The 13374-nt window shown below is 38.1% G+C and overlaps 1 protein-coding gene across 1 annotated transcript; it reads right to left on the reverse strand.

The window, feature by feature from the left end:
* Positions 1 to 8097: 8097 nt before the first annotated feature.
* On the reverse strand, positions 8098 to 8772 carry LOC148875634 (uncharacterized). The gene has a single exon (XM_088965148.1). The coding sequence runs from the start codon at positions 8770 to 8772 to the stop codon at positions 8098 to 8100; it is 675 nt and encodes a 224-aa protein (XP_088821274.1).
* Positions 8773 to 13374: the final 4602 nt, after the last annotated feature.

The following is a 13374-nucleotide window of genomic DNA, read 5'->3' on the forward strand; positions in this document are numbered from 1 at the left end:
AGGTGGCAATGAGTCGATTTTTTTATGAGAATCGAGTTTGAACTTATTAGAATTTGGTTCGTAAGCTTGCAAGCTGGTTCGAATATATATATATATAAAATATAATTATAGAAAATAGTATATATAAAAAAATATTATAATTCTTAATTTTTTAAATATAAAATAAAAAATTTATATATAATATTTATTTTTATATAATATTTTTTTTAAAATATTTTTATAATAAAATATATAATAGAATATTTTTATAAAATATAAAAAAAGTTGAGCCGAGGCAAGTTCGAGCCTTGTAAAATAGTCTTGAGTTGAGCTCAAGCCTGGTATTATTCGACTCGGCTCGGCTTGAATCCATCCCTAGTTGTAGATAGTGGTTAAATGATTTGTGCTCCGTTTGGTTTGTCGGGATTTGGAATTAAAATCAGAATGATCTATTCAGATTTTAATTATTTGGCTGGGTGGAATTGGAAGCCCATTTTTATTCTTTGAAGAATGGCATTCTTTCATTTGAGGAAATGGTCTTTGGAAATGAAATCCTATTCTTGCTAATTCAAATTTTCATTTCCCTTATTGTTTCAACCAAACAGACTATAAAAATAAATCATTTTAAATCCAATTCCAAAGAATTTAATTCCAATTCTGATTCTGACAGCAAACCAAACGAACCTTCAGGACAATTTTGGCTTACCTCACCTGTTGCTCTTCTACATTTTGGCCCAAAAAAGAGAAAAACAAAAAAAACAAAAACAGAAAACAAGAAAAGAATGCATTTTCATCTTGGCCCACTGTGGTCGCTCTTCCGTTTATCCTTTTAAGATATATTGTTGAGACATTGTATTTTTTTATTGGCCACTGTTGGCCCAGTTTTGTATTGGGCCGATAGGGTTATTTTTTATCTGCTCAAAAAGTTGGCCCATAGTGACATTTATATACTTGTCGCACCAGTATTATAGCGAGCGTGGAGGATTGGATTATATAGTTGAGGGGGCATCGTCATCATCATCAATAATCTTTAATCTTTAATCTTTGATCAAACACATAATCGTTGATTTCCATGTATTTGAGTTTGAGAGGGCATATTAGGGAATAAGATTAAAATCGAGTAATTGAGTGATTGAGAAGTTGAGATAAAATATTTAAGTTGGATCAGGATAGGCAGAGCAATTTAATCTGGTCTTGTGTCACATGGTCCATATATATGTATTATCCTTGTATTAATTAAACTGGAATCTATTTAATCTCATATTGAATTTTGATGTTCATGTTTGTCATATGTTGTAAATTTTGATGGAGCTATACCTCGGGTTCCTCAACTAGTAGTTCAATCTCATCTTGGGTCTAGATTATTGGACAATTCAGCGATCACTACTCTGATTTGGTTTGATTATTATACAAATTCTGGTCCGATTACTGAAATAATGTGAACTTACCTCTTCAGTGGTTCAATTTAAAAAGAAAAAAAAAAAACCATTTGTTTCTGTTTTTGTGCAGTAATGAATTGTTTTTCCCACCAAAAAATTTTGACAGCATCTTTTTTTACTGTATACTAGCAGATCTGTGTAATGTATAGGATTTGTTAAAGAAAGTTAAACAATAAAATACATAAGAGTATACAATTGTTTTATATATTTAAGCTTTTAAATAATTTAACAATTATTTATATTTTATAATATTTTTAATATCTTTTTATAATACAAAAATAACGATCAAATAAGGGTTGTTCATCAATTTGATGAAACCAACCAACCCGACCAACTCAACTTGAACTGGTCAGTTTTCTATTATTTCTAGTTGGCTTTGGATTAGTTTTGCTATGGCCATTTGTAAATCGACCAAAATCGAACAACCAGATGAAAGATATATATTAACATTTTATATTTTAAATATAATTTTTAATACAAAAAATGAAGAAATTTTCATATTTCTTAGTCTAAAATATTTTACATCATAATTTATTTTTAATAGTACCAATGTAATTTTTTAAATTTAAAATTAAGTTTTAAATTTAATCTTTTAAGTCTAAATCTTTTGAAACCAAATCAAACCGAAAATCAACCTAAACCAATACAACCTGCTTTTCTTTGGTTATCACTAACGGTAAGTAGATTTTGGGTAACCAACTCCCCAACCTAACCATGTCCTTTTGGTTGGCCAAATAGCCCACAACCAAACTAAACCAAGTTATGATCAACACTCCAAATTTTAGCTAAATTAAAAGTCTAACCTCTCATAAATAACAATAGTTTAGTTTCCAATAATTATTAAAAATTTATAGCAAAAATACATAATTATTGAAAATATAATGATAATAAAAATATAATAAAAATTAATAAAAATACAATAAATACTAAAAATATATTAAATTAGTCACTAAATATTATAATCTCAAATAATAGTTTAATCTCTAATAAATATCAATGAATAAATTATAACAAAAATATAATGATTATAATCAATTAAATTTAAAAAGTTAAATAACAGTAGTTGAATATCCAATAATTATTAACAATTTTCTGTTAAATAATAAAAAAACAGATTTATACATAATTCTTGAAAATATATCTATCATAGAAAACTATAAATAATTTCTAAAAATACAATAAATATTAATTTTAGTATACATAAATTTATAATAAATATAGATTAAGATTTTAAAATCATTATTAATGAATATTATTTTCTTGAATTTTATTTTCCTAGAATTATTAATTGATATATAAGTGAAATATTTTTTGTTATTTAAATAATATCATAATTTAAATTTTATAATTTTAATTAATTATTTATTTTTATAATACATAAAATTATAATTTATACTATTATTACAAAACTTCATTATTAATTTTGTTAAAATATTAAATTATTATTAATTTGAATATTATCTTATGATTATTTTTTACTTTTAAGAAATATTTTATTTTATTACATAATTTCGTTATTTTAACTATTTAAAATATAATTGATGGTGCGCGATCTGGTTGCTCCTAGCTAGAAGGCAGATCAGATGTCAGTTGTGTAGTAAGTCAGTCGAACTACAAGACATGGAATCAAAGAACCTGGGGTGGCTAGCCTGACATGGTTGCTCCAATGCTTAAGTTAGTGTTGGATATAATTAGCGAGCTAAAAGCTTGAGAACTAGAGAGCTAGAATGCACTAAATGGCGTGTACCTGGGTCTCAGGGGTTGATGCCCTTATTTAGCTAGGATGTCGTGTGTCTCACGAAACACTCCCGAGATCTTCGACCCAATCTGTAGGAGTCCGTTTTGCTCCGGAAGGTGGATAACATGCTAACTGATAAGGCATATCGTGTCCCTCCGATTCGAGCGGGATGAGGATAAGGCCTACGATTGCACAGCATGATCCCGAGGGGTTTGGAGATAGCTAGCAAGATTTTAGAAGTCTGCTACATGTCACTTCGGTAGGCTTGGTCATCCTAAGATACTCGGGTTTCGGTGCTACCCGAGGTGACCGAGATACCCGAGGTGGCCCGACCCACTAAGGTGGCTGAGGATGCTGAGTCATGCGTCTAATCACTAGGCTGTGTCCACGTGTTCATTGCTTACTAGGTTGGGCCAAATCACCCCTCATCATTTGCCCCCACTCCTCGTGCCAAGGGTTTTGACCTGGTGCAGGGAGGTCACAATGAAGTTAAGTCAATTTGGTCTGTCTTCCTCCAAGTCGGTGTCCAATTTGATGGTCGGACCTTGGCGACCCACTCGGTTCAATCGAGAACCTAGATCGCATACTAGGAGTGTGCGAATGTTATGCGGATTCCAAAACTTCATGGACGTCAAAACACATACTCAACTATTTTTGCCTCGAGGGTTGTGTGACCGGTTTCTACGAGAACTGCTGGATTGCTTTGATTTGGACCATCCAATATTGGTTATTGCAGCTATAAATAGGGGCCTTGGGGTTCCATTTTGTTGCCTTGCTTTGGAAATGTGGTGATTTAGAGCTCGCGCTTTGGTCTCTAGGTCGGTGGTGTCCAGTCTTGTGTCCGAGGTCGCTTTCTCTTCTTTTTGGGTAAGCCTTCTTCACTCCAATTCGTTTCCTAGTTCTAGTATGAGTAGCAGTAGTTTCTCCCTTAGTGATAGCGAGTCCAACCAAGATGGAGAAACCTCATCGGCTCGTGAATATGAGTCTGGTCCGGCTGAAGTGACCTCCTCGGTTCAAGAGAATGAGGTTGGTGCCACATAGATGACCACCTCGGTAGCCCTATAGGCTCCAATCTGGCTGAAGATAACCCTCTAGTTCAGGAGCATAAATCATCTTGTAGGAAGGCATCATCCTCCAAGCCCCCAAAAAAGACTTTAGCTCCCAAACGTGCTAACAAATCCTGAGGTCCAGATAATTTTGGTCCTTCAACTTTGTCACTCGAAAGACTTCAAGCTCTAATCCTCAAATACAAACTCTACGAAAACCTTTGGTACTCCATCCCCTTGGGGGGATATCCCTAGCAAGATGACCTAGATGAGATCACAGTCTTCGAGGAGCAGCTCGTTGCTGGGCTGCACTTCCCTCTCCATCCCTTCATCGTCAAGGTCATTAAGTATTTCAACATCACCATGGACCAGATGCACCCAAATTCAATTTGAACCATTGCAGGGACCATCTCAGTTTTCCATGAATTCGGCATACCCTTGAGCTTAGATACCTCTAGTTTGCTTTGTGGTGTCAAGAAAAATTCCACTGGCCTCATTCAAGAGGATAAGTGTATTTCACCATTACTGCTGAAGGGGGGTGGCCTTTTTCGACACGCACGAGGACTTGAATTAAGGACCCTGAGGATAAGCTCAGTGAGGAACAACGAGAAGAGGTGTTGATGCTCATTGAGGCCGAGCTAAGTCCTCTGGGTAGATCACCACCTTGGTACACGTGTTTCCCTTGTTTTCTCTGTTGATTACTTGAATTGATCTGGTGGCTGATTTCTATAGGAACCATGTTTGATATCCCTTCTGCCAAGCTCTTTGGGGATATGAAGAAGAGGAAGAAGAGGATGAAGTCATGAAGTAATGCTCCCCACTAGGCCACTAGTGTGCTAATCACCAAGTCCGCAACCACCGGCACCAAGGAGACTTCGGTCATTAACCTAGTCGAGGAAAACCACAAAAGGAGCCTGCCTTCCCCACTCGAAGTGGTCTGATCTCCAGTATGCCAGGTCGCTACTCCTGGAGTTGGCTCCTCCAGTGAGGGCCCCGAGGTGGTCCCGAGCATTATGAACCTTTGATCCAGCCTTCTGAAGAGTAGGGATGCGGTTTTTCCTGTTGAGGTCCGAAAGTATGCCAGGCTGCTAGTAGCTACATTGTGTTATGTCTCTGACCTAAATGCTCTCAACTCTTTCAGTCTTCAATACTTGAGCTAGTTCTCATTTTCTTAGGTGAATTCCATGGTACACTCCCCTCGCCCAACAATCCGAATTGCGCCAGAAGGAGGCCCAAGATGCCAAAGCGAAAGGCTAAAGAAGCTGACTAAAGGGCAGTTATTGCTCAGGTCAAACTGACCAAGGCTCATGGCCTCACTCACAAGCTTGAGAACAATGCACAGGCTCAGAAAGACTTGATCGAGCATTTGATGAGGGGAGCCGATTAGTTGAAGAAGACCTTGAAGGAGTGGGAGACTACCTTCGACAAAGAGATTAAGGTGTTAGAAAGGCCACTATTGCTGAACACCAGAGTTTGGAGACATTTCATATGTTGAGGATTGACATCGACACAAACGCCTATTGGAAGGGCTTCAAGCTTTGTCGGTGGCTAACCAGGAGCGAGTTTCCCGACCTCGACCTCCACACCATTATCACCATCAGAGTCACCAATGGCATGACCATGGAGGCTGAGAAAGACCTAGACTTTGAGGAGGCAAGTGATGATGACTTTAACAAGGGAGGAGTTGAGAGGGCTATAGTCGATGAGGTTGCTACTACTGAAGACACCATGGAAGTCGAGCCAACCCTAAATGTTGTGCATGTTGAATGTGGGGGCAAGGAGCCCCATGAAGATTGATTTTGCATCTTTTCTTGGACCCATTGTAAATAAATCATGTCCCAAGCCTCCGAGCTTGGATAAATCGGGCTTTCTCTGACTAAGACCGGTGCTACACTAGTTGATGCGTTTGATGTGCTAACAGGCTTAGCTACTTCAGGGGCCAACATGCTGAACATGCATTCCATGATGAAATCTACCAAGACTTGAGCTTTGATCACTAGGCGTGGCTTGAACCAGATGTCATACTCACACAACTCAATGACCCACTTCATCAATCTTCCTGACACCTCAAGCTTTAGTAGGATGTGCCTCAAGAGCTTGTTGGTGAGAACGACGATCGTGTGGGCCTAGAAGGGCATAGTTTTCAAGCTGCTATGGTTAGTGCGTAGGCAGCTTCTCGATGTTGGGATATCTGATCTCTGCTATCTACAAAACCTTGCTTACATTGTAGATGGGTTATTGGACCCGGTTTACTTCTCTGATTAGTGTTGAGCTTACCACCTCGTCACTCGTAGAGAGGTATAGCTTCAGCTCGTCTCCCTCTTCAAGTCAGGTCAGAATTGGTGGTGTACTTAGATATTTCTTCAATTTATCAAATGCAAGTTGTCACTCTTCGGTCCACTCAAAGTCTTCATTCTTTTTAATTGCTTTGAAAAATGGTAGACATTGATCCATCGATTTAGACATAAACTGGTTTAGGGCGGCTACCCAAGCAGTTAGCCTTTGGACTTCCTTTATTTTTTGGAGCGGCTTCATATCTAGTATAGCCTTTATCATATCCGGATTGGCCTTGATGCCACATCGGTTTACTATATAGCCAAGGAATTTGCCTAACGTGACTCCAAAGACGCATTTGTTCAAGTTGAGTTTTATGTAAATTTTCTTGGAATTTGAAAAACACAATTTAAATCATGAATTAAAGAATTTGAAAACTAGGTCTTGACGACCATGTCATCAATATAACATTCAACTTTATTGCCAATCAATGGTTCAAAAACTTTGTTTACAAGGCATTAGAAGGTTTCTCTAGTGTTTTTCAGGCTGAAGGGCACCATTACTTTATAATAGTATTGCCCTAGTTCGATTACAAAAGCTATTTTATCTTAGTCGGCTAAATCCATCATAATCTAGTTGTATCCAGAGTAAGCATCCATGAAGCTCAACAACTTATGCCCTAAGGCTACGTCTACAATGCGGTCTATTCTAAGAAGGGGAAAGTAGTCATTTGGGTAGGCTTAGTTGAGGTTGGTATAGCCAATGCACATGCACCACTTTCCATTGGCCTTCTTCACCAATACAGGGTTGGCCACCCAACTCAGGTACTGAACCTCCTTAACGAAGTCTACTACAAGGAGCTTTCCGACCTCCTCGTCAACTACCCTCTACTGCTTCGAGGCAAGGTTCTATTTTCTTTATCTAACTGACCTGATTAAGGTATATGTTGGGTATTTCTACCACGGACCTAGCAAAAACATCCAAGTTATCGAGTAGAAAACTTACTAGTTGTGACTAAAGTGGTTCTCTTAGTAGAGTGCCGATCTCCTTAACGAAGTCTACTACAAGGAACTTCTCGACCTCCTCGTCAACTATCCTCTACCGCTTCAAGGCAAGGTTCTATTTTCTTTATCTAACTGACCTGACTAAGGTATATGTTGGGCATTTCTACCACAGACCTAGCAAAAGCATCCAAGTTACTAAGTAGAAAACTTACTAGTTGTGACCAAAGTGGTTCTCTTAGTAGAGCGCTAATCTGGAGGGTCTTCGTCGGCTCAACATCAGAAATTGGTACTTGGACTATCTCCTCCAATGGGGTAGCTCGCTCCTTCATATGCTCGGGTGCTGGCTCTAGTTTGACATCCTCCACCAACTTTTCCTTGCCATTTAATGTAGCTATGTAGCACTTACGTGACTTGAGGTGGTCGCCTCGTACTACCCCCACTCCGTATCTCATCAAAAACTTCATGGACAAGTAGTAGGTCGACAGCACCGCACGTAGGGTATGCAAGATGGGTAGACCTAAGATATCATTGTAAGGGGATAGAATTTCAACCACCAAGAATGTGTGCTCGAAGCGTACTGAGTTGGGCCATGCTCCCACTACAACTAGCACTATGACTCATCCGAGGGGCCTGACTACCTTTCCGCTACACCCGACTAAGGGCGTGCCTGCTGGCTTTAGGTCTTTCCACTCCAATTGGAACTTATTAAATGCCTCGAGGAACAAGATGTCTGCTGAACTCCCAAAGTCTACTAGTACCCGCTTCACCTTGAAGTCATTGATTACGAGCTTGACCACACTAGCATCATCGTGTGAATATTGGATCCCTCGCGCATCATCCTCATTGAAGTAAATGGGGTCCTCCACTCGAGGTTGCTTCAGTGGATTCTCATCTTCATGTTCTAGTTCCCGAATTGAAGTCTTCCCTACTGCTGTGCTACACCTCGCAACAATAGACCCACTGGTGATCATGTTGATCATTCCATGGATCGGTTTGTTCTTTGGCAGTGAATATTGCCAAGGTGGTTGCTGATCATTGCTTCTGCTTGATTTCGAAGCTTCCCTTCTCTGGTTGGCCTGTCGGTCCACCGTCTCCCTATTCTCATACTTGATGAACTTTTTCAAGTACTCGCGGCAAATCAATTCTTCAATCTCATCCCTGAGATTCCTACAACCTTTTGAATTGTGCCCGATGTCATAGTGGAAGTGACAGTAGACATTCGGGTTTCTGGTTGAGGGGTTTCCTTGCATCCTAAGTGGCCACTTAACATAGACGGTGTCTTTAATTGCCATTAGGATTTCACCTCACTTTGCATTGAGGGGGTGTAGGTGGTTCTCTAGATTGGAGGGGCTTTAGGTCATTGACCTAACCTGGAACCCCGAGATGGTGCATTGCTTTTCTTGTGTGGAGACTTGCTTTTCTTTGGTGACTTGCTCTTTCACCTCCAGTGTTTACTGCTACTAGTGCCTTCATCATCACTTTTTCTCTTCTCTCCTTGCTAGAGGTCTACCTTGGACCTGAGGGCCTCTTCTGTTCACATAAACTTGTCGACATCATCAAGGAACATCTCCATTTTCTTTGGTGGGTTCATGTCGAGGTGACAAGAAAATTCAACATGGTGAAATCCCTTTTGTGGTGTGGTGAGATGCATTGTTTGGTTGAGGTTGAGTATTTGCAAGCATTCTTTGTTGAACCGCTTGATGTAGCTCCTGATTGATTCATTTTCTCTCTGGACCACATTTAGAAGGCTCGCTGCAAATTTTGGGCACTTCTTACTTGTAAAAAAGTGAGTAGTAAACAAGTCTGAAACTGCTCCTAGCTCTTGATTAAGGCTGGTACAAAACTCCTATACCACAACCTGGCCAAACCTCTAAACGTTGTGGGAAAGGCTACACACATGCTCTCTTCATCTACCCCGGCGAGCAACATCTAGGACTAGAAACCATCAACATGATCACTGGGATCAAACTTCTTGTCGTAGGTCTCCAGTGTGGGCGTCTTAAATCCTTGTGGCCTTGGGGTTGAGAGAATTTCTCGTGCCAAGGGAGAGGGCTGGCCCAACAATACTAGAGTCGGCTGTGTAACTATAGAGCTCACTTCCTCCCTCACCTTGCTCGATGTCAATGATGGGTTGCTTCTCGATGGGCTGTTCCTGGCTGAAAACCGACATGCTTTGTGGCGACACTTGGTGTTGTTTGGGATCTTGACCCTAGTGCGCTCTCGTTCCCAGATTCTATCGCGAGGTGGGAGCTGGCGCTTGTTACCCACGTCTTCACGATCGCTAACTTGGTGCTGGTTGCTATGAAGGACAGAGGGGTCCCGGTGTGAGTCCACATCTCGTGCCCCGAGTTGGCGGTTACTGACTTAGGTTGTGTGGGATGAGTCCACACCTCACCAATCGTGTTCCTCCAATTCGAGCGGGATGAGGATAAGGCCTGCGGTTGCGTGGTGTGATACCGAGGAGTTCGAAGACAACTAGCAAGTTTTTGGAAGTCTACTACGTGTCACTTTGGTAGGCTTGATCATTTCGACATACTTGGGTTTCAATGCTATTTGAGGTGACCGAGATACCTGAGGTGGCCAAGGATGCCGAGTCATGCGTCTAATCACTAGGTTGTGTCCACGTGTCCGCTGCTTACTAGGACGGGCCAAATCACCCCTCATCAATAATTATATATAAAGCATTTAAAAATTTCCATCATTTGAATTTAATTTATTATAAAGTTATTATAGAATATTAAATATTTTTCTATAATATTATTTAGCTATTTTTAGTATTTTATTATTTAATATATTTATTTATTGAAATATTTAAATAATATTTTAGTTTTTAATGTTAGATTTCTATTATTTGAATAATTTGGAAAATCATAATTTATATTGTTAGTACACAATTTTGTGATGAATTTTGTAAAAATATAATAATATGAATATTATTAAATCTATTATAATTAATTTTTATGTTTTTAATAAATATTTTAAATTTATTATATAATTTTTTTAGAAAATTTAAATAATTCTTAATTTTTTTCAATTTAAACTTTCTTTAGAGAGATATAGATAAAAGTGGGGAAGAGGATAATAGGAACTAGAGATAATTTGGAGAGGAACTCTCTAGTAAATTAGAGATGAGTTAGGAGATAAATAGGAACTGAAAATGATTTAAGAGAAAGTGGGGAGGTAGTTTGAGAGAAATTTTAGTAGAGGAGATTATTGGTAAGGTGTGGGTGAGAGAGAGAAATTTTAGATAATTATTTTGGGGAAGGAAAGCATCTCATTGGTTGTTTAAAAATTGACATGGAATAAAAAAATAAAAATTTCAATAAAGGAGAAAATTCATAGGCTTCCTTCTTTTAATCTATCTATCTATCTATCTATCTATATATATATATATATATATATATATATATATATATATATATATATATATTTCAGTATTGATGTTGCATTGGGAACATCTCCCATCACAAGTACAAGAGATATTCACACTACATAGATAGATGAATTTGGATCTATTCCTCAAATAATGCTCCTCGCATCAATCTCACAATAGAAATCAGCCGTGTATTGGGAACATTTCCCCAATACATAAGATGTACACTAGGATGTACTGTAAGGAGCAGTCTATGAGAAGCAAATCTTTTTTTTTTTTTTTTTTAACCCCAAACTTTACTCCAAGTGGAAGAGCAACCACCTTAAATTTTATTAACCATTGAACTTAACTCGCCTTGCCCCATTACCCAAGCGTACATAGATAAAAAAAACAGGCCTAGAAAAACCTAATTAATTCTGAGGATAGGAAAACCCAAATTATCATTGTGAATAAGATGAACCAAATCCATAGGAATTTGGGAATTACCATTGATCACTTTAAGAATGTGTCTTTCATCAATTCCTTTGTTAGCTAGGAGATCAACACAACGATTTCCTTTTGGTAAGATATGGGTCCACCTAATATTAATTCTTTGGACTAAGTTCTTAAACCTGCGCAACATGTAAACAGAATTCCAAGGATAATTCGATCTACCCGTTATAATGTCAATAATAATCATGTTATCACTTTCAACCTCAATCTCTTTATATCCTCTTTGCAAACAAAGGCTCAGACCATCATACAAAGCTAAAAATTCTGCTTGAGTAGAGGTAGACTAGCCATAGTAACAATGAAAAGCAAAATAAAAGAGTTTCTAAGTAAAACCCCACCTCCTCCTTCACCAGGATTGCCGTGACAATCTCCTCCACATTCATCTTGTAAGCAAAATTACTTGTAAATTTCCAGCTAATCCATTTGTATTTGTTCCATTTTGAAGCTTTCAAAGGAATGGTAGCACTTGAAGTGAAAGAGGATCATTATCCATATTTGAAGGATCATTAGTAAGAGCATTGATGTCTTTCAACCATTTCTTAATATTTTCTATAAGTAATAAGGATGAAGAACCCTTACCTTCATATATACGTTTACATCTTTCTTTCCATATGGTCCAAAGGATTATAGACTGAGTGATGCAAATAACTTGATTCAGTTGAGTATCATTTTTACAAATATTCCACCAATGAAGAACTCGCTCCACTACATGTTGAGTAGGATAGATGGGAATGTCAAAGAGATTACTAAAGTAAGGCCAAATTTTAGAAGCCATAACTTGAGTGGAGAATAAATGATTAAATGATCCCACCCCTTGGAAGCCAAATTACCACAACAACAACACTTGGAAGCCAAATTAACACCTCTTCGTGATATGATCTCATCAACTAGAACAACACCATGCATAAATCTCCACATAAAAATGGTTATTTTAATTGGGAGATTAACCTTCCAAACATATTTTAACCAATAGATGTATTGCCTATGATTCCTAATGATATTCTAAGCAAATGTTAGACAGTGTATACCATTAGCTTCAATCAGAATGATGTATATTATGACATTTAATGTAAATGAATAAAGTACATATTTCATTCATGTTATTATGGTTTATTTTTATGTAATACCCTTAAACTGATGGACACATATGAGAGTTGTGTTAGTTTAGAATCTTCACAGTCGTTGGATAGATCTAGGGAGATTTATCCTGCCAAGGCTGACACTGATGTGCCACCAAGTTGGTTGAGGTGGCTTGTCTCAATTACCAGGGTGAGACCTGAGGTACATGCAGTGTGGGTTTTCTTGAAACCCTGAACAGGACCAAAATTTCAGTATTTCCCTGGACCTTGGAGATAGATTGGAAAAATTGGAATGTTAAACTTGACCCCTAGACTTGATTATGATACTACACTAGGTGCCGGATTGGGTTGTCTTTGATATGTCAATCAGTGAGATCCTTAGAGGAGTCAAAACCTGGGTATGTTGGGATAGTCTGAGAATTCATTTGAGTGGATGATCATAGTGATAAGCATCAGCCCCTTTATTAGACAAAGTGAATGATCGAGGATGCAATCTCTCTGATGGAAACCAAAACTGCTGGTAGTCGATTTCAACTATTGAAATTTGTTTTGCAAAATATATTTATATAGAGATATACATATATATTATATTTTCAAAATGTTTGCAAAAAGGTTTAATTCCTGGGATCCATGTGAGTAGAGAGTGCAACACTATACCTTGTAGCTAAGGGAGAGGTCCTCTCTTGTCAGACAGTGTTTGATCATTATGGGCTGAGAGGTTAAGTGTAAGACCATTGAGAGTAATACCTAATGGGCTAATCTTGCATTTGCCCACAGTCCTTGTGTTTTTATAAGGTGGCTTGACCCAATGACCATTTAGTGTAAATGTTGGGCCCATTAAGAACTAATGGTGATGGACTTAGGGGTTCATTGTCTCGTATAGTGAATTCGGCCAGGCCTTGTAACAGAGGATGGGTTGAACCCATGTGGCTGATGTATAGATCAATGTT

The sequence above is a fragment of the Nelumbo lutea genome, chromosome 1 (genome assembly GCF_056320005.1).
Source record: "Nelumbo lutea isolate HS-2025 chromosome 1, American lotus-T2T, whole genome shotgun sequence".
Taxonomy (NCBI): domain Eukaryota; kingdom Viridiplantae; phylum Streptophyta; class Magnoliopsida; order Proteales; family Nelumbonaceae; genus Nelumbo; species Nelumbo lutea.

What these genes read in the sequence shown, in the direction of transcription:
- LOC148875634 (XM_088965148.1), bottom strand. Translation starts at nt 8,772, where the DNA reads ATGGCAATTAAAGACACCGTCTATGTTAAGTGGCCACTTAGGATGCAA.